This window comes from Macrobrachium rosenbergii, chromosome 1, assembly GCF_040412425.1.
Source record: "Macrobrachium rosenbergii isolate ZJJX-2024 chromosome 1, ASM4041242v1, whole genome shotgun sequence".
Taxonomy (NCBI): domain Eukaryota; kingdom Metazoa; phylum Arthropoda; class Malacostraca; order Decapoda; family Palaemonidae; genus Macrobrachium; species Macrobrachium rosenbergii.
The window spans coordinates 56,249,486-56,269,717 of NC_089741.1; the positions used below are offsets into that span (position 1 = coordinate 56,249,486).

At 43.5% G+C, this 20,232-nt stretch overlaps 1 protein-coding gene across 1 annotated transcript in view; it reads right to left on the bottom strand.

Annotated features, from left to right (window-relative positions):
- Positions 1-20,232, bottom strand: part of LOC136838636 (chitinase domain-containing protein 1) — an 87,287-nt gene that overhangs the window by 42,615 nt on the left and 24,440 nt on the right. Inside the window, exons 3-6 of the mRNA XM_067103939.1 lie at positions 18,820-18,969; positions 18,422-18,599; positions 7,559-7,668; positions 7,290-7,447 (exon numbers count right to left, since the gene is read on the bottom strand). Coding sequence (XP_066960040.1) covers positions 7,290-7,447; positions 7,559-7,668; positions 18,422-18,599; positions 18,820-18,969 — 596 coding nt within the window. The remainder of the gene's footprint in view (positions 1-7,289; positions 7,448-7,558; positions 7,669-18,421; positions 18,600-18,819; positions 18,970-20,232) is intronic.

Genomic DNA, 20,232 nt, shown 5'->3' on the forward strand with positions numbered 1-20,232 from the left:
GGGATACGGAAAAAATCTAATACAGAAGGTGAAGCAACTGGAACTGGCCTCTCAAAAGAAGGGGCAGCCTCATGAGGATGCTGAAAAGAAGAAGGAGATGCAGAATCAACCCACAAGGCTGGTGTCTTCATCTTCCTCTTGTGCTGACCCATCTCGGAGATCCTCTTCCACTGATCCACCGACCAAGAACGACATTCTGAACAAGGATTACAGAAAGTGACATTACATACATTTGCTCTGCACCTACTGCACACTGATGTGGATCTGTATTCATGGAGGCTAGGAAGTGAGAACACACGAATCCTTCAGTACCAGGGCACAACCTCCAAGGTTTATGGGAACCAGAAATGGAGCTAGCAGGGTTTTGGGTATCTTTGATAAACACAACTCTTCCCCACAAGCACACAAAACCTTCACACTGAAACACAGAAAGAAAACATGGGCAAACAAAGAACCGGCTTTAGGAAGAAGAGAAATAACAAGACATCCCCATCCAAAGGCAGTGAGAAGAATACTGATATGTCACAAGTCCCAACTTGGGTTGGTGGTTGTTCCACCTAACTCATGGCAGAGGACAGATGACCCCAGTTCCTTGCATGTACAATTCTATTGAATTTTTACTGGTTCCAGCTGGCGCTAGAAGATTTATCCTACTGTTAAGACCCCAGGTTTGTTCCGTGTATGAACAATTAACTGTATTTAGTAAAATCATTAAATACCTGCAAACCAAAAAAAACTAAGAAACCAATTTTGAAAACATAGAAAGTGTATTTTTCCATTTCCTTTACCTTATAGTTCTCAAATAAATATGGAAACAAAAGGGAGTGAGAAAACAAAAGATAGAAACAAACATAAAAACATGGTGATACTAATATGTCTATACAGTATGTAGTATGGATAGATTTTCACTACCATATGGAATTACTGCACATCTCTGATAATTAGGTAGTTTGCAAGGCTGACTTTCCCAATTTGGGAAAATTCTATAGAAATCACACCAAACTTTACACCTTCCTCATCTACTATACTTTAATTAGCATCATAATACATTTTTGTCTTACATACAATTCAAAGAGCTAAAATGAGATTAAAAAGAATATTTCTATGATCATCTTATGATGACTCCAATTTCTTAACATTCAAATACCGATGGCATAAGAAACCCATGGGCCTATATGACTTACCCACCTTGTCAGCAGGGTATGATAAGAAAAATTATTTTCATAATAAAATTAAGTTTCATATATACTTACCAAGTAATTACATAACTATAGTTTTAACCTCACGCGGCACCCTTTTATTTAAAAATCACAGTAGCACTTCATAGTCAGTGTAGTGTTTGGCCCTTATGTCCATTAGAGGGGAGAGGGGAGGGCTCTGATTCTGTAATTACTTGATAAGTATATATGAAACTTAATTTTATGATGAAATATCATTTTCATATAAGTAACTTACAAAGTAATTGCATAGCTGAATTCCACACTGATAGGGGGTGGGATGAATGGACATATTCTACTCCAAAACATTAAGGTGTGATAATGACTTTGAAATAGAAAGGATGGCTAGCATTGAAACTATGCTTGTCGTTTCCTTACTTGGTATGAGAGCTACTACAGGTGAATACTGCCTCTGGTTGGTGCTCATCTTCACCTGTAGTGGCGTGGTGGATGAGACGAGGATCGCCTCTACGTAAGTGGGAGTCTTGCAACAGAGGGTAGGCCTGATCATTTACAAGACTTATATAAAAAGTGCTCTTGCTCTTGGCGCAGTACCAACAAAACAAACAAGCAGACAATGCTGTCACCTATGCTGACAAAAAACCACTGCCCATCCACTAAGACTGGTGGGCACTCCAGGTACAAAGTACTCCCAGGCTCCCCAAAAACTCGACACCTTACATCAAGACTAAGAGATAGAAGAGAGAAAGAATGCTTCCTATGCGTCTTCCCCCAATACCATGCCAGCCACTGATAATGGCCCCAGGGTATTGCAATTCTCAAACACTGTTTCAACTTCCTTTAAGTATTGAGATGTGAAGATCGATTTGCACCTCCAAAAGGTCAAATGAAGAATGGACGAAAGGGACAAATTATGCTCGAAGCGAGAGAGGTAGCAACTGCTCAGACTTCATGCGCTTTCACTTTAACGAAGGCAAAATGTCCTCTTGAAACCAAGAATGCGACTCGGAAATCAGGTCCCTTAGGAAGAACGATGAAGTGTTCTTTGAAAGAGGGCAAGAGGGATTCTTGACATAACACCAGAGGTTGCTGGATGGCCCTCTGATCTTCTCAGTCCTTTGCAGATAATATCTTAGGGCTCTGATGGGTGAAGAACCCTTTCCTCTTCCTCCAGGCCTAGGATTTCCATTTAACTATTAAGGTGGAAGGAACGAGTTCAGGGCTTGGATAGGTCCACGTTCTTGGCTAGGAGACCTAAGGTAAAAGAGCACACTGTGTCTTCTTGGGAGAAACCTACCCTCCTGTTAATAGCTTGCAGCTGCCAAAGCTACGAGGAAGAGTGTCTTCCAAGTGAGGTCCTTTAGGGAAGTGGAACCGAGGGGTTCAAAAGGAGGGCCTGTGAGCCACTTGAGCACGACACTTACTGTAGGTTCTAGGAATCCAGATCAGCCTTCTCTTTAGAAGTGTCGAATGACTTAATGAGGTCATTAAGAACTGGGTTAGGGATGGGTCTAGCCTCAGACTACCTACTGAAGATGGGGGATCTGAGTCTCTGACAATCTCCAGTGTCAAGTCAAGTCCCTTTTACTATGCTATCTTAAGATATCTTATCAGACTATACAGGTATTACTATCAGTGATACTAAATCAGGATTATCACTTGTAGTGGAGATGTCACAGTTGTCTATGACTGTGATTGCAGCTAGCCTAAAGCTTCCTCACAGTAGCTGGCCAGTCAGCCTAGCAGAGATAAAGTGTAACCTCAGTGGATATGCTTGAGTGAGGTTCTTTGTAGCCATGGTTTTGGTGAAGTAGCCTCGGGAAGTCCACCAAAAGCCAAAGAAGATCCAGGAACCACTCTTTCATGGGCCAAAACGGGGCTATGAGGGTCATCGAGATGTTGTGGTGCGAGACGAACTTGTTCAGCACTTCCCTCACCATGCTGAAGGTGGGAAGGCATACAGATCCAGGCCTGACCAGTCCTGGAGCATGGCGTCTGTTGCCCATGCCAAGGGATCCGGGGCTGGAGAACAGAAGAGAGGAAGATGATGGTTTCTTGAAGTGGCAAACAGGTCCAATGTCGGTTTGCCTAAAAATTTCCAAAGGTTGAGACAGACCATGGGATCTAAGGTCCACTCAGTGGGAAGGACCTGCTTCCAACAGCTCAGTTCGTCTGTGAGAACATTCAGTTCCCTTGAATAAACTGAGTGACCAGCATCACTCGATTTTGGTCTGCCCATAGGAGAAGATTCTTTACTGCCTGGCAGAGAGAAAATGAATGCATGCCTCCCTGCTTTTGGATATATGCCAGTGCGGTGGTGTTGTCCACATGAACTACCACTGTCTTGTTGTAGATCATGGTCAAGAAGTACTGCTGTCTTAGATGAATGGCTTTTAACTCCCTGACATTGATATGAAGATTCCGTTCTTCTGGGGACTTTTGGAGCGAGGCCTGGGTTGCGACTTGGGCTTGCTTCCATGAAAGGGACGTTGTTGAAGTGTAGAGACTGTTTTAGGCACAAACAATGGCGACAAAATCTTGGGGCGCTTGGAAGACTGTGCTAAGAGGTCTTGAGTTGACTTCTTCTGAAGGTATGAAGTGATTTTTTCCACTACAGGCTGAGGGAAAAAGTAAAGCGAATCCAAAGGCGAAAATATAATAACGCCGACCTCTCTGACTGTGTGACTCCTCTGGTGGTGAAGGAGCACCAAAGTTCTCTTTTCTTCAGAACCCCCGAAAGAGAAAAGAGCAACAAGTTCTGAAGAACCATTGCTGATGGCTTTGTCTGCGCATGACAGAACGCCAAACAAATCTGTCGCAAAGTACTGATCCATGTCCTTGTGGTCTTCAATCTCTTGGCAAGGGCTCCTACTGTCCGGTCAACGAAGCTAAAAACCTCGAAACCTTGAAGAGGTTTTAGCTAGGTGGTCTAGCTCTGTCGAAGAGAACGTAATCTTCACCCAAGCAAAGGCTGAGAGACGGGAAGCGTCGATGAGGCTGGAGAAGTCTCCTTGGGAGGAGGCAGCGACTCCCAAAGAAGGAGCTTCCCTGGTGGTGTACAACAGGTATCTCCTCTTAACCAGAGGTGAGGGAGGATGGGCAAAAGTAGCTTTACCTTGCTCCCTCTTTGCAGAGAGCCAGTCTCCAATTTCCTTTATTGCCTTTTTTGACAACGAGGAAAGAACCGTCTTGGGAAGCCTGGAGCTACCTTCTGGGAGGTTCCTCATCAAGAAGGAAGAAGCAGGCGAGACTGGGGTAGCTGGAGCAAAAAAAGACAGAAAACTCGCCAACAGGTAGTGAAGGAGAGCTGTGTATGCTGAAGGAGAAGCAAGGTCTTGGTTGAACTCCTCTTCTTCTTCAGAAGCAATTGGAGTCGGGGATAAGTCATGAGCAGGCTTGGAGGCAGGAGCTTTCTTGAGGAAGATCATGATTTTGGACGACTGTTGCTTGATGGGCACCAAAGAAGGCTCATCTTGTTCCAAGGTGGGTGCTTGGCACTCAGGAGAGGCAGATAGGTGATGAAGGGTTGGCACAGTGTGCTTGGCCAGTGGTGCCGGGCACTTGGGAGCTGGCGCTGGGTGCTTGGGAACTGGTGCAGAGCGTTCAGGCTCTGGGTGCTTGGGAAGAGACGGGCGCGTGAAGTGGTCCTTTGGGCACTTGAGATCCAAAGGAGGGCACTCAACAGAAGGACATTCCGGAGAGAATACTTCTGGTGAATCCCATGGGTGAGAAGGAAGTCGTCCTGGGGCAAAGATGGAGGGATCCACAGCACAGCTGCAAGAAGGCTGTGGACTGCGAAGTGCCTCCTTGTACTCCTTAACAGGGAGCAGAGAAGAGCAGCCGACACTGTCCGCATGCCTCTTAAATGGCTGGGACGAATCAAGAAAGCACCTGTGAAGCCTGGAATCGGAATCAGAATCCAAACTTGATGACAAATGACGCACCAACAGCCGTTTGTTGAAACCTGGGTTTGTGCAACAGGCTCGACTGAGGGGGCAACTACCAGTGGGCAAACCCCACCAGCCTCCCTTGGACTTCCAGTATGTCTTCTCCCAGGTTTAGGGGAAAGGGACAGTGACCTCTGTCTAGGAGAGCTGGTGGGATGAGTGGCCACCTCCTCCACCTGCACTTCACTAGACGCTTTATCACAAAACACTTTGTCCATTATGACTTTCAGGGACGCCCCTATCTCGGTTGAACTTTTTAACAAACCTGGATTCAAGGTTGACAATGGCATCAAGGTTGGAAGCATGGGAGCTGGGCATGGGAGTAACTGGAATGACAGTAGGAGGGCTGGGAATAGGAGAAAAGGTGGGAACAGGGCAGAGTGAATAGCAGGACCAAAATCCACTCTAAGCTCAGGGTAGAATCTAGGCTAACAGGAAGCCCTACACTCAGCCCTCAGAGGCTGCCTTTCTCTACCCTATCCCTTCAACTTACTAAGGTGAGAGATTCAAGAACCTTTACTTTCTCTCATCCTAATCTTGCACTCATCCCAAGTATTCTCCTTAGAACATACGTGCCCTCTACAATTACTACACATAGTGTACGAATCATAACATACCTTAGCCAATCTAGTCCTACAGCCTTTGCCACACTAGTGAACACTAGAAGAACTCGAATCAAACATATCTAATTCCAAAAGGCTGACAAAAGCAAAGAAAAGCTTGATGGCTACACAGAAGCAACAATACTTCACCAAAAACCAGTGAAAAGAGCTGCAGCAAACAATGATGTTGGCCGTGTGAGCGGCAAAAACAGAATGATGCTATGTTGTTCCAACACTCCCCGTTAAATGGGTGGGGCTTGTCACCTATATAACTATCAAAGTGCTACTGAAATTTTTAAATAAAAGGCTGCCGCGCAAGGTTGAAACTATAGCTATGTAATAACTCGGTAAGTTACTTATATGAAAATTAAATATTTTAAACCTAAAATCAGTTTTTTCACTCAAACCCATTGCTGCTCTTATAATATAGCCCAATATATGTATTAGGCTATATTATAAGAAGACCAGCGATAGAAGGCAGCTGTGCATATCTGCCACAAGATCCTCAGATCCTTAGCAACCAATTGCCTTAGTTCTCGCACAGTCTGACCAATAGGTGTGAGAAAGCAGTGGGGTATGGAGGAGGGCACTCCAATGATAAGTAATAGTTTATTTAAAAAGTTAACTGTTCTTTTTATTTGTTTGTTTTACAAGAAATAAGAGACAAAAGAGTTTGGAACTGGTGAGCAGAAGTAATAAAATCCTATATAAAATTTTCAAATATCTTACATATGTTTTTGAATACCATCACCCCACCTATCCTGATCCTACCCTATCCTATAACTGACTCTGACTTATGCTTAAGCAATGTTAGGCAAAAAGTTTATGCATTAAAATGTTAGTTTGTGTACATAAATGTTAGAATATAAGTGCTATAAAAATACCTGATAAGTGCTATAAAAATACCTGATAAGAAAATATAATGTTTTGAAAGTATTACTTGGTCTCTAACCTCTGCATCTGCTACAGCCAGACACCTTTTATTTATATGCAGTATATGGACACTTTATCATACAGTTTGTTACAGGTTTAAAAAAAAAACTAAATGCTGTGAAATATCTATTACATTAGGTGTGTAGAATACAGAAGTATGTACAATATCTTTAGAAAATTTTTGAAAATTTTTGAAGAAGGAAAGCTCAAATGTTCTGATCTTTGTTTTTGATAACATTAACTTTTAAGATAATTCCTGTTCATTTAAGTATGTAACAATAATGACAATTTTCAAGAAGGGTCTTGCAAGTGGTTGAATATAGTAATGAATTTAACAATATATAAGCATAGTAAATAACAATATAAAACTACTGTATACACTATATGTGACCATGTATGTGCACCTTTGGGCTGAATGGCACATCACAACAAATACAGAGGTATGCTAATACTGACAGATTTGCACAGAAGTATGAAACGTAGTAGGAAGACAGAAGATGGTCTGGCCATGCATAGTGAAGTACTTTTGTCTTTCAAGTTCTTTCAAGTTGACAACTGGAGAGCAGTTAGCACTAAATAAGGCTGTTTATGATCAGTGGGTTAGTATCAGTACAACCATTGTCTCTTACCTTTGATAAACAGCAGGTGGAATAACAAGAATAAAAATATATCCAGCACTGCGTATTTTATCTGCAACTTCACTTATTACATGTGGCATGCGGTCTAAGATATTCCTAGCCGATACCTGACTCCAAACTTCAAGCACAATGCCATCAAACTGATGTTTCTGTAAATAACAAATTTATGTAAAAATCTCCTAAATATTTTCATGAAACAAATCAGGAATTTTCAACAAAAGACAATATATCAATCTGCATAAATAAAGCAAAATTCTAACCTTTATAACATCTATGATGATATTGGCCATGTGAGTACGTTCAAAGCTGTTATCCACAAGATCCTGGTAGTCGCTTGGATGCCATCCTTCAACAATGATTCTGGGGACAACTATGAAAAACATCTACTTGCATGACATATAGACTTGACAGAGAATACTGAAAAAGTCAACAGCCTAAATTCAAATACCTTGACAAGGATGAAGAGACTTTGAACAGGCATAAGCACTACATCACATTATACTGTGCATAAAAATAATATTAGGAAAACCCTGACAAATCAGAAAGTTTAATGCAATGATATTTACAGGCAGTCCCTGGTTAACAGTGGGGGTTCTGTTCCCGGCTGAGCACTACTAACCGAAAATTGCAAATAACTGGAAATTGGCGATAACAGCGCCGAAAAAACTGCTCAATGGTGCCGTTAACCAGTTATTGGCACCGATAAACCACTTACCGAAGCTGATAAACTGCTTACTGGCGCCAATAAACCACTTACTGGCGCCAAAAATCCGGTTAATGACATCACTAGCTAAGCACCATAACACTGAAACGCCATTAACCGATGCCGCCAATATGCGGGGACTGCCTGTATTAGTATTGTATTCAACATAACATTTAGAACTATATTCCTCAATCACTATAAAAGAATTAATGTAAGAATCAATGACCTAGTTCCATAAACACCTTGAAAATTACTTGTCTAAAAATCATACACTTTTATCTTTATGGATTCAATCTTGAATAAAGGGTAAAAACTGATCATGGAAATTTAGCAAGCTGGATAACTAAGAAAGAAGAGAATAACAGGAATACAGCCATTTAGATGCAAGGGCAAATGGATAATTATGAACAGGATACTTGTATGGTGGTATAAATGCATTCAGGGCATAGTGTGTCCATGAACACAATAACAACCTCGAACAATTTTCATAAGCTTGTAACTAATCACTTCCATTAGGTTTACAGTAAAGTGCCTTGTATCTAAAGCACTCCAAGTTCTCAAAATCTGAGTCTGCCTTTTAACACCACCTTCCATCTGAGTGGATATTGTGGAAATCAATACACAACAGCACAAAATAAAAATTAAAAAAAAATATTTTTTCTATACAAATCCATTTATTTAATTTAGTCTTTTATACATCTGCGCAAAGCCCATACACTCCAAGACTAATCAAATGGGGAACCATCACTGCTTTATCCCTAAGGGTTAGTACATGTACATCCAGATCCACTAAAATCTCTTACAAAACCATTCACTTTATGTTTAGTCTTGAGGCTTTATAGTAATAAAACTGCTACTGCTTTATCAAAAAATAATTTATTTCATTACAACCCTAACTTCTACCTATGACTATGTATCTACTAAGGTGGAAGGCCACCGAGCTGCAAAAATCATGGAGGAACTCAATGATGCGAAGGACTCAGTTAAGCATACAAGCTTTTTGTTACTTTTACAAGCATGTAATGGTCTGTCAGAGGTTTTATTGTGTATTTTTCGTTCAAACAGTCAGTTCATATTATTTATTTAGCATAATAATCAATGTTCTTTCTAATGATACCTGTATTAAAAATATTTTTGTGGGTTCAATTGGCTTTGGTCACAGGACTGATTTCGTTGCATTTATAGTATTATCCTTCTCTTAAAATTGTACATGTTTTTAGTAATTATGCCTCAACATGGTTATTGAGTCATAATTATTATACAGACATCACATGCAATTCTAAGAGAAGCATACGTATTGCTATTAATGCAATAAAATCAATCCTATACCAAAGCCATTAGAGCCCAAAAACATTTCAATATAAGTATTATGAGGAAAAAACATTTAGTATTATGCTAAGTACATCACATGAACAGATTGTTTGAATAAAAAATAAACAATGAATAAATGGTAGCGAAACATTAATGACAACTACAGATCATTATCAGCCTAATTACAAATGCAATATTGACAAAAGCTCAAAAGAATGTGCTAAAACACAACTATATTTTAGCACTTAGTGCTGAAAGCTTAAATTGTAATATTTATAAACCTTCACCAAACAAGGGATTTTGACAAAGCAAAAATCTATTTCTGAGGAAGGCCCCGTGTCACCCGGTGAAATTCCATACTAACACACGCATTTCTAGGTATAAATTGCTAGATATACCAGAGAAAAAGAGCTTTTCAGGAGAATGCTGGAGGTTACTACCTCAGATCGAGCGTCTTCCCAAGGAAGACGTCCGGTATAACCAAGGTGAGTGAAAGGATCACAACCACAGAGCCACACTCGATAGACATCCCTATGTCAAAACCCCAGGAAGAGAGCGGTGAGTTACAGCCCCCGCACTATTGGCGTCCGCCAGACCGCGACACCAGCGCCATCTACATTTATTCCAGACTAGCACCACCCCCCAGGCTTGGCATGTATAAGTAGGGGGCGGAAGCCACTTTCTGAGGGTTATTGGGTGACATGGGGGCCTTCCTCAGAAATAGATTTTTCCTTTGTCGTCCTTTTTGAGTCCAGCCCCGTGTCAGCCGGTGAAAAGTGATAGAGAATCATGCCAAGACTGCAAACTACAAAGGAAACAAATGTAATCTGAAGAAAACACAAGCTGTGGAAATGGATTTAATGAGGATATCTCTCATGAAAAATGAATATTAACATGAAAATACAGTAATCTGACCTTAAAAAAATAGAGTAGAAAGTCAACACTAAACAATATGGGCAGGTAAAATACATCAAAAATACTTAAGACTATAAGGCAAAATACATTCAAAAAAATACTTAAGATTAAGGAGTAAATATGAACTTATAACTAAACATAAGAGAGACATCTACAACATGAGAAAATATATGGGGTACATAGAGGCAAAATAAAAACAGCCCAGTACCTCAAGACAATCCAAAATCACAGCATGTCAAAATACAGTCCCCAAAATATAATAAAAGACAATAATAATATCAATATGAGGAGCAAGGCAGTGAGGCATGATCATCCAGAAGGGCAGGCAGAGAAGTAAATGAGGGCAGGCGGGGGGGGATAAAGAGGTAATGGGTAATTAAGGTGGGGGAAATGACACTCCCCACAGCCACTGTAGAAAATTTCAGGGCTTCGGTGATTTTAAATAATGGCGTTTAAACACTAGAGGTGATTTCCAACCCGTATATTTGGTAAGTTCTGAAAAATCCATATTATGAAAGTAATTAGTGGAAGTAGCTACTAAAAAACAATATCATGAACCTTAGAAACTGAATCCCGGGTTAGCTTGTTTAATGAATAGAATTTGTTGCCTTATTGCATTTAACGATAGAGTTCCACCTTTCTCCCTGATAAAAAGAGGACCTGACTTACACTGAGGTTCTTAAAGGTAAAGACTTTAAGGTATAGACTGGGCATAGGACTGGTCCTGTGGAAGGGCACCACCTTCCAAGGAGACCACCTGTCTTGAGGGTCCTCATTTTTAGCTAAAAATCTATGATCAGGAGAAAGGAGGGCTTCTCCGGACGGAGGAAACTAACAAAATCATCACCTCTAGAGAGAGCCGACAGCTCTGAAATTCTGGCACCTGAAGCCAAGCTAATCAGGAAATAAAGTTTTCCTTAACAGATCCAAATAAGTGCATTGAGAGTTGTCAATCTCGGATGCTAACTTAGCACATCATTGGGAACCACGTAACAGAATGTAGGGCGTGATACGAGTTCTCAGATGAGCGCATGCTCTAGGAATAGATGAAAAGTAAGAATCTGTAAGGTCAATTTTTAAAACCATATAAGAATACCTTCTTCAGGGCTGACTTAGCTGTGTAATAGCGGCTGGGGCAAGGCCTTTTTCAAACAATGATCTAAAGAAGGTACCTGCTAGGTTAGTAGTCATATGGTCTGGGCTTCAGATGTCTTCAAAAAGGAGGCCAATTTCTTGACTGCTGAGTCATATTGTCTGAGAGTAGAATCTCTTGTCTGATTCTAAAAACAGAGTGTTAACGGGTCAATGTTGCTCCCCTTTGAGCTGCGAACTTTATAAAGTCCATAAACTAGGGCATTCTGAATTCTTGAGGAAGCTGACACAGTCTTAGTTTTGTACTGTTTGGGTCAGTTTGGGATTGGGGAATCAAGACCTCTAAATGACAAGTTCCCAAGAAGAGAGGAACCAATTGCTCTTAAGCCAGTACAGAGCTACCAGGCTAGTTGACCTTTGAATGACCTGAGTTTGTGCAGTACTTAACAGCAAATTTATTGGGGAAATAGATAAATCTTCTCCCAATTGTTCCAGTCTTATGGTCATTCAGTCGTGGTATACGCCTGAGGATCCAGGTTCAGGCCACATAACAGGAAGCTGAGTTTGTACTCCGTGCGAACAGATCCCGCGAAGACCGGAACCGGCCGTCCAATTGAAAGACTCTTCCAGAGACCACTCTTCAACGGGAGTGGTCCTGACAGGGAATCCGCCACCACGTTCGCGCACCCCACTAGGTGGGTGGCTGACAGAGGCAGCCAGCTGTGCTTTTGTTCGCCAGGGAGAGAAAATAGCTACCATAACCTGGTTTTTACTCGACCTGATTTGGGCCGCCCCTGTTGATGCAATGAATTCTGCAGCGCTGTCAACACCAGCCTGATATGAATCCGGCTGGGGGCGGATTTCTGCTAAGGTTAGAAATACCGCCATAGCTTCCAAGGTGTTATATGGAACCGTTGGAAACATTGTAGACCACGTTCCTTGTACTTTGTTTGTGAATACCCTCCCCAGCCGCTTAATGAGGGGCGTCCGTGAGCGAACTACCAGCGCCGGAGGAGAAACTGAAGCGGAACTGTTTTGGACAGGCCGCTGACTGTGGACCAAGGCCGGAAGTCCTTTAAAATCCGGGGGATGGAGAGACCTTGTCTCTGAGCCTGACATTGGCTCGACTCCGCCACACTCTGTTTATGTCTTTTAATTTTGCTTTTAAGAGCAGGTCCGTCAATGAGGCAAATTGAAGGGAACCGAGGATTCTTTCTTGGGCCCGGCGGGATGCTGTTTGTCTTTCAGGAATTTCCTGTGGTGAGGCTATCTCCTTCCGCTTTTGGGAGGCGGGAGGGATACGTGTCTGAGGACAGATCCCACTGGAGACCCAGCCACTGAAACCGGGACCCGGAGTCAGCGGGACTTCCTCTCTGTTCAGTTGAAACCCTAACGGCTCCAGGAAGTTGATGACCGTGGCCGTGGCCTTCTGGCATTCTAGAACTGTTGGTGCCCAAATTATCCAATCGTCCTAGGTACACTGCTAGGGATATCCCTCGGGACCGAGTTGCTGAACCCGTGTCGCCAGTTTTTTGTAAATATCCTGGGTGCAATATTTGAACGAAAGGCATGACCCTGAAGGAGTAGGCTTGATTCGGGAGTCCGAAACCCAGAACGGAGAGAAGCTCTGCGCAACCGGGACGTGATAGTGGCGTCTGAAAGATTGATAGAGGTGGTGGACGGCTCCACGCTGAAAGTAGAGTCGCACCTGTGCTACCGTAGCAGCATGCGAAATTTGTCGCCATTTTTATGTAATGATTTAGACGACAGATCCAGAATCACTCTTTGCTGATCGAGTCTTCTGGGAACAGTGAACAACCTGCCTTGAAACTTAGGGTGCCTTTTTTTCTTTATTGCTCGGCTTGTTGAGCAGTTCGCATACATAGTCCTGTAGGACTCTTGAGGGTGGCTGGTAAAAACCTGATCAGAGGAGGAGGGGTCTTTGGTCCAGCTCCATCCCAGACCTTGGACACAATGCTGTGTGCCCAAGGGCTGAAGGACCACTGGTCTCTGAACCAGTAAAGGCGACCACCTACCTGACTGTTCTCAGTGGGAGGAAGTGGGTTTGTTTCTTCTACTACGCCCAGGCTTTACCTCTTGGGCGGTGTTGACTTGCCTCTGTAAAGGGGTCTGACCTCTTCCCCGCCTTGCACTCCTATTAAGCGCCATGAAAGAACCCACGGCCTTCATAGGTAGGATTGTACGCCCGGTGAGGCAACGCATTTAGGGTGCAGCAGGGAATGGGCTGGTTGGACCAGCAACGTATTGTTGGGGATGAGCTGAGGTGGAGGGCTGTGCGACTAGGAGACCGGGACAGCTTGAACTACTGTCTGATGATGAGGCCTCTTGTGTCTCCTGAACCGCTTACCACTCTTAGTCTGGGGGGGCTTAGATTCTGGGGTCTTACGGCTTATAAGCTGAGATACTGGCCAGAGCGAAGACTCTGGTTAGCTCTAGTAGCCTCCTGAGCACACTGGCTACCTCTTCTTCTAGGAAGAGGTTAGGGCCCCAGATAGAGCTCTTCATGAGCTTGTTAGCTCATGACGTATGGTGGCTTCGGCAAAGATGAATTTCTAGCATTCAATCTTAGCCATCATGAAATCAAGAGGGTCTGTCTGAAACCCTGCTAACAGGGATTTTAGCCAGAACCTGAAAGAAGGGCTCATCTGCACAGGAGACGGTGTCGCTTCTGTGAGGCAGACGGAGTTCAAGGACCGGGCTAGCCTAGTCCGGGCCTCAAATTCCGCTCTTCAGCAGGGCTTCGGGGAGCTTAGGAAGCTGCTCGCTGAATTGGGTCGACGCACAGTAAGCGTCCAGCTTTCCACAGTAAAGGTGGACGGGTCACTCAGAGCCTCCTCACCCCTGGGAAATACCAGGATGTGAGTCTGTCTCCTTAGTTGAGGCAAGGGGTTGCCCGTCCAAAGCATGCTCGAGCCAGAGCAGAGCCACTTTGTTCAAGCATGGAGTCGGCAACTCATCACCCAGGGCGAACATAGTGGCAGTTGCCCTTGAAAGGTGTAAGTTTTGTGTTATCTGCCTGCCACTCCAAGAGCGCGCAGGAGAGCCGACTGAGCTTGGTCTAAAGGGAAGATCACTATCTCTCTCTGGACCTTGTCTGAGCGTACCCAGGTTTCCTCCCGTCCAGCCCAACGAAGCCTGGGTAAGGGGGCAGGAGATCGGAGAAAGAACTCTGATTTCCTCTAACTGTCTCGTGCCAAGACCTTCAACAGTCAGAGTACCGTGCTGAATGGCACGGAGGGCAAAACGCCAAGGGTTCCGACATAAAAGGGAGGAGATCAGCTGGTGTCAGGATAGCATACTTGGTTCGACTCACTGGCCAGCGCTGAGCCATTCCCGCCAGTATGTTATCATGGCTGGTAAGTTTTCTCCAGATTGCCGTGAACTTAGACTCGACTCTCCGCCAGAACCTCTCCGAACAACGAGTTTGCAAACGCCCGGATCAAAGGCAGGCTGGCGAGGAGGGCTGGTTTTGATGCCCTCTTACTCGCTTTGCCGGAGGTTCAGGTTTGCTCGGAGGCTACAGGCAGGGACCTTAGCTCGACGGGGAAAGGCGATGCTTTCCTGGAAGACGAGGACTTAAAGCCCCTTCGCCTTCCATGAAGTCTTCAGTCAACTTGGGACAGCTGATGGAGCCCTGTCACCCAAGGTGGAAGACTTGGCAAATCCTGCAAAGGAAGACACAGAGGAAGATGGGGAGTCCAAGGGCGCCCCGCAAGAACCTCACTTACTTACTCGCTACCTACCACCCGGTCCGGCTCTGTGTTCATCGGTTCAGGTCCAAGCCAACGCTGGCGATATCCTCCCTACACCTCCAAGATACAGGATGTCCTCTTGGGGTAGCTGGGTCCCATCCCGGATCTGCTGGATGATGGGGTTAGCCAACTCCTCTGGAACCGCAGCCACCCTGGCGCGGTACAGCAGGTCGCAACCCGCTGTCGAGGACATAAGGCTTCCTGACGAACGTTTCTTCGAACCCAGCCACCCAGGCGCGGGAGAGACTCAAGGGGAAGTCTTCTTGAGGACTCGTCCGCCTGTAAGAGAACGGACAATTAGGGTTAAACGGAAAAGAAAGCCGAAAACCATATAAGCACTACACAGATAAGAGGAACGTAATAAATGAGAAGCTATATTACCGACTCGTCCTGGATGCCAGCGCACAGAGCGAAGCAAACCTCACAGCCGCGGGGTGCCAAACAATTAGATCATCCAACCGACCGCACAGCCAGCGTGGGTCCGGCACCACGCGCCCATACGGTTTGCTGGAGAGAAGCGGTGCACCCCGGCTCCCACAACGAACAGTCTGTAAGTGTAAAAAAAGTACGATGAACCTACCACTCCTAAGCAACCTAAAGCTGGAAGGCCAGGTATTTCTGCTTACCACCGGAATGTTCCGGTGGAGAACCCCGGCACAGGAGACGAGACCACCAAGCCATAACTTAAACAGAGTGGGAAGGCAAGATACTTCCGGTCACCGAATACCCGCAGAACTAAAGTTTGAGACAACAGGGACACCACAAGGGCTGCCAGCAAAAGACGAGCGGAACCACAGGGTGGAGCACCGGACTCAATAAACACAAAAATATAGTATAGTGGGGAGAGAGAAGCTCACTCCACAGATAATATAAATATATATAATATACAAGTGATGGTAAAAATGAGAAAATCAACTCTGGAGACCGAGGTATCCCTCCCTCCTCATTCACTCCCCCTCTCTCGGACCTCCCGCCAGGGAAACAAAGGTGGTGAGGTGCCCATCATGAAAGGCCAAGTATAATATAAGCGGAGCAGCGCCAACAACCCAACCAAAGCTAAATCTGACGGAGAGAGGTTAAGATCAAGGAAAGAATGTTCCAAACCCGCTCGATCTTGGAGAGTGGTAAACTAAACATCAAACAAACACGCGCTGTCGCCGGACTAAGTTCTGGGAGGGAACGAATCTCTCCACCAGAGGGAGTCCCCAACTCGGAGAAAACGCCATCTAAGCGTCACCGACGAGAAAAGGCAAGAGCTGGCCTGAGAAGAGGGGAGGGAGGGTGGTGGGGTAGGGGAGAGGAGTAGGCTAAGAGAGTGAAAACAGAGACAAGGAAAATGATTCACCCGCTCGACTGCAAGCACACGCCACACCAAGAAACATAATATGAGCTTGGCAGACAAGCCTACTCCTGAGGGAAGGGATGCGACCAAGAACTCAACGCATCGACTCCTGACTAGGCAAAGCCTAGGTGAACACCCAGCTTAGGCATAGCCTAGGCTAGCGGAAAGGAGTAAGGGAAGGGTGGAGGGGAAGGAATAACAGGGGAGAGAAATTGAAAGCCGAGAACCAACCAGGACCGAAAAGGAGGGGGGCAAAAGGCAAATAGCCCAGAGGAGGCACACCCAATGAACTCTACTCCTTCGAAAAGAAGGGGGGAGAACAAAGGCTCACTCTGCCACCCCAAAGACGGCCATGGAGAGGCCAGCAAGAAAACTCCTCAACCCGATGATCCACCCCACACCCTAACCTATGAGGAGGGCGAGAGGACAAGGAAGCAACACGAGCCTAACATGATAGGCAAGGGAAAACCCACACACAATATAAAATAAAAACCATCACAATAAACACAATATACATAAGAATTATTTCTAGAATAATGTGCTCATGCAGGTCGTAGCCTACCTGGGAGGAGCGCCAGACCTAGAGCCACGCCACCTCAAGAGGCAACAAAAATATATATAGCACCAGAATAAATATAATAATAATAATAGTAAATAGTAAGACCAACTAGGAACTCATCCTGGAGAGACCTAAGCAGGGTATGACGGGAACCTATAGGGGACTCGAAGTTATGGGGGTCATTAAAAATAAAACAAAACTCAATAAAACCACCGTAGGAACACCGCCAGGAAGAGATCCGGGAAAGATAAGTAATATAACGACAAGGAGACAACCCCGACAGAAAAAACCAGGCAGCCTCACGGTCACATGGCTGGCTAGGGGACACCGTGGCATCATAACAACAATCTCATAATTGTGAAATATGGACAGATGCAGCCAAACTTATCGAAAAAACCCCACAATAAGATGGTACTTAACTTAGAGATGGTGAAACTGCTAGAAGACATGGCAGTAAAAGGAAAAATACCCAAAAAGCACAAGCACAAAATTCCAAATGCAAACAGTTACGTGCTAGAAAATGGAATGAAGTAGATGGCGCTGGTATTAAGCCGATCACAGTGGACTGCCTGTGCGTGGGGCTATAACGGCTCACCTCTCTTCAGGGGCTTGACATAGGATGTCTATCGAAAGTGTAGCTCTGTGGTTGTGATCCTTTCACTCACCCTTGGTTATAACGCGTCTTCCTTGGGAAGGCTCGATCTGGGGTAGTAACCCAGCATTCCTGAAAGCTCTTTTCTCTGGTATATCATACGATTTGCCACCTAGAAATCGTGTTATTATGGAATTTCACCATTGACACAGGGCTGGACTCAGAAAATATGATCTAGCAAACAACAGCAAACTAGTTAAGGCTGACAGTACAACACCAAGAGCACAATAAACTGGAATTTGAGGAAAACTGACATATCTTACATAGAAATGTCGAAAACATGGTACAATGCGTGAACTCCAATGAAATAAGGACCACTCATGTAACAACTCTATGCATCTCACTAACAGCTTTTCACCAGTGAGAAAGCCAGACTATTCACCATGTGAAGCAAATCACTGCAACAAAATTACAAATTCTGGAAGATTTTCTTCATAACATAACAAACTTCAAAACTGCTGGTTATAGTAATTTCGACATTAACAAATGAATGAAATGATAAAGAGGAAATAGAAATAATATGCAGTCCCTAAACCTGCTGACCTGGGGAGAATTGAATAGATGTTACCCTTCATGCTAACACCATAAAGATTATAGTTTTCTAGGTGAGCATGCACTAACCCACAAAGATAAGGAATGATGGCTCTTTTTCTACCAGTTTTGAGTGTCTGAACACAGCACAGATGCATGAAAGGCTAAATTAAAAGTAACAGGGTTGTAATGAAATATATTTCTACCTTTTGCACCTTATTGTGTACTCTTATATAGGTACTTACTTTTAACAGATGCACTTTTACCAGCTTTTCTCACATCCTTGAGCCAGCCCTGGTCTATATCATGATCACCAGTAATGAAATTTTGAGATGCTTGGCGTTTCAACTGCAGCCAGACAGGAGATATGTGTGTGAATTTGCCACCCAGGAACTTGGCAACATCATAGCCATGATTATTCCACTGGTAAAGAAAAGGGAAATTCAGGTTCCAGCCTAAATATACTCAGACAAATAAATTTCAATTGCATACAGTCATTATCAACAAATAAAAAAAAATAACTTATTCTCTCAAAAATCAAACCACCACAGCCTCTGATTACAATTTTAGTTGAAAATGGTATAACAATGGTTGTATATACAACTATTTATAATTAAAATAAATGTCAAAGTAGATATCTTACAGGTGTGATGTACGCCAGAGTCATGTGACTCCCAGCTCTCTTAGAAGTCTGACGATAAAAAGAGCCATGATTCTCTACAATGTCTTTCCACTTGGGTTTTTCAGTAACTAATCCCCGTTCATATACAGAATTTCCAGTTGGACCTGAAATCTGAATTGGGAGTGAAATTTAAAGATCCAATCAGAAACCCCATGATATCTGCAAAACACAAAGCACAGTTTACCATGATTCAAGACAAAAGCAAAAATACTTCAGCAAGTTTTTTGCACATTATTACTACTGCTACTATAACTATTATTATTTAATATATTATTATATACTATTTTTCATTATTATACAAATTTTTATAATAATTTACTTTTTAAATACTCACCTCTCTATTATGATAGCCGTATTTCCCACGTCAGGTGGGAGGACGATAGTGTGTGAAAAGTAAAAAAAAAAAAAAAAATAGCAGGATCGTTTAGTTTGAACCGTCTATTCACATCATCCCTTTCGGGTTGTTTGAGCATCTATAGTTTTCCATTCAGTTTTTTCTTCTGTCAACACGAGTGGGGAGGTTGGGGGTGATACATAATAGAGAGTGAGTATTTAAAAAATGAATTTTATAAAAATTTCTATTTTTGAAATGAATCTTGCCTCTCTGATTCCCACCTTGAACTAAGGAGGTGGGAAAGGTGTGAGGACAAAAAAAAAAAAAAAAAGACAACCATAAAATTCCACCAGGAATAAGATGCAAGTAGGACACAAGGCCTTGTGCCTAGGCCAGCAGAGCAACAACGGTATATGAATGAAGGCCCTTACCTAATACAACACAAGTACCTTCATATTCCCCATAACTCGACAATTTCCTAACTAAATAGGAAAATTGAGTAAAACTACCCTAATTGTTCAGGATATGAGTTTCCCTGCTATAATGAGTGGCAAAAGAGCTCTGCACAATTCATACTGAATTTCCCCATCTTGCAGATAGTGCAAGGCAAATATGGAGTTACATCTCCAATGTGCTGCATTGACAACTTTCTCCAGAGAAAGATTAAGGAAGTTGAAAGTGGTCACTATCACTTACACATTATGAAATCTTACTTGAAGCAGAGGTAAAAAAGTATAAATTTGCGTGTCCCTCTCTGATCAGAGCCTTGAACAGACAAGATATGCTTTGTTTAACAAGGGTATGGCAGGCTTCCTTGGGCTGCAAAAGAGATTGTTGACATTTCGCCTGATTTCCCTAGTCCTTTGCAAATATATAGAGAGAGCTCTGACTGGACATAGTGAAGTTTCTTCTTCATCTGGAAAACTTCCTCATTGGACGAGTCGGTTTCGTCATCAGCTAGCACTCTGCTGGGCCCGTGTTCGATTCTCCAACCGGCCAATGAAGAATGAGAAGAGTTTATTCCTGGTGATAGAAATTCA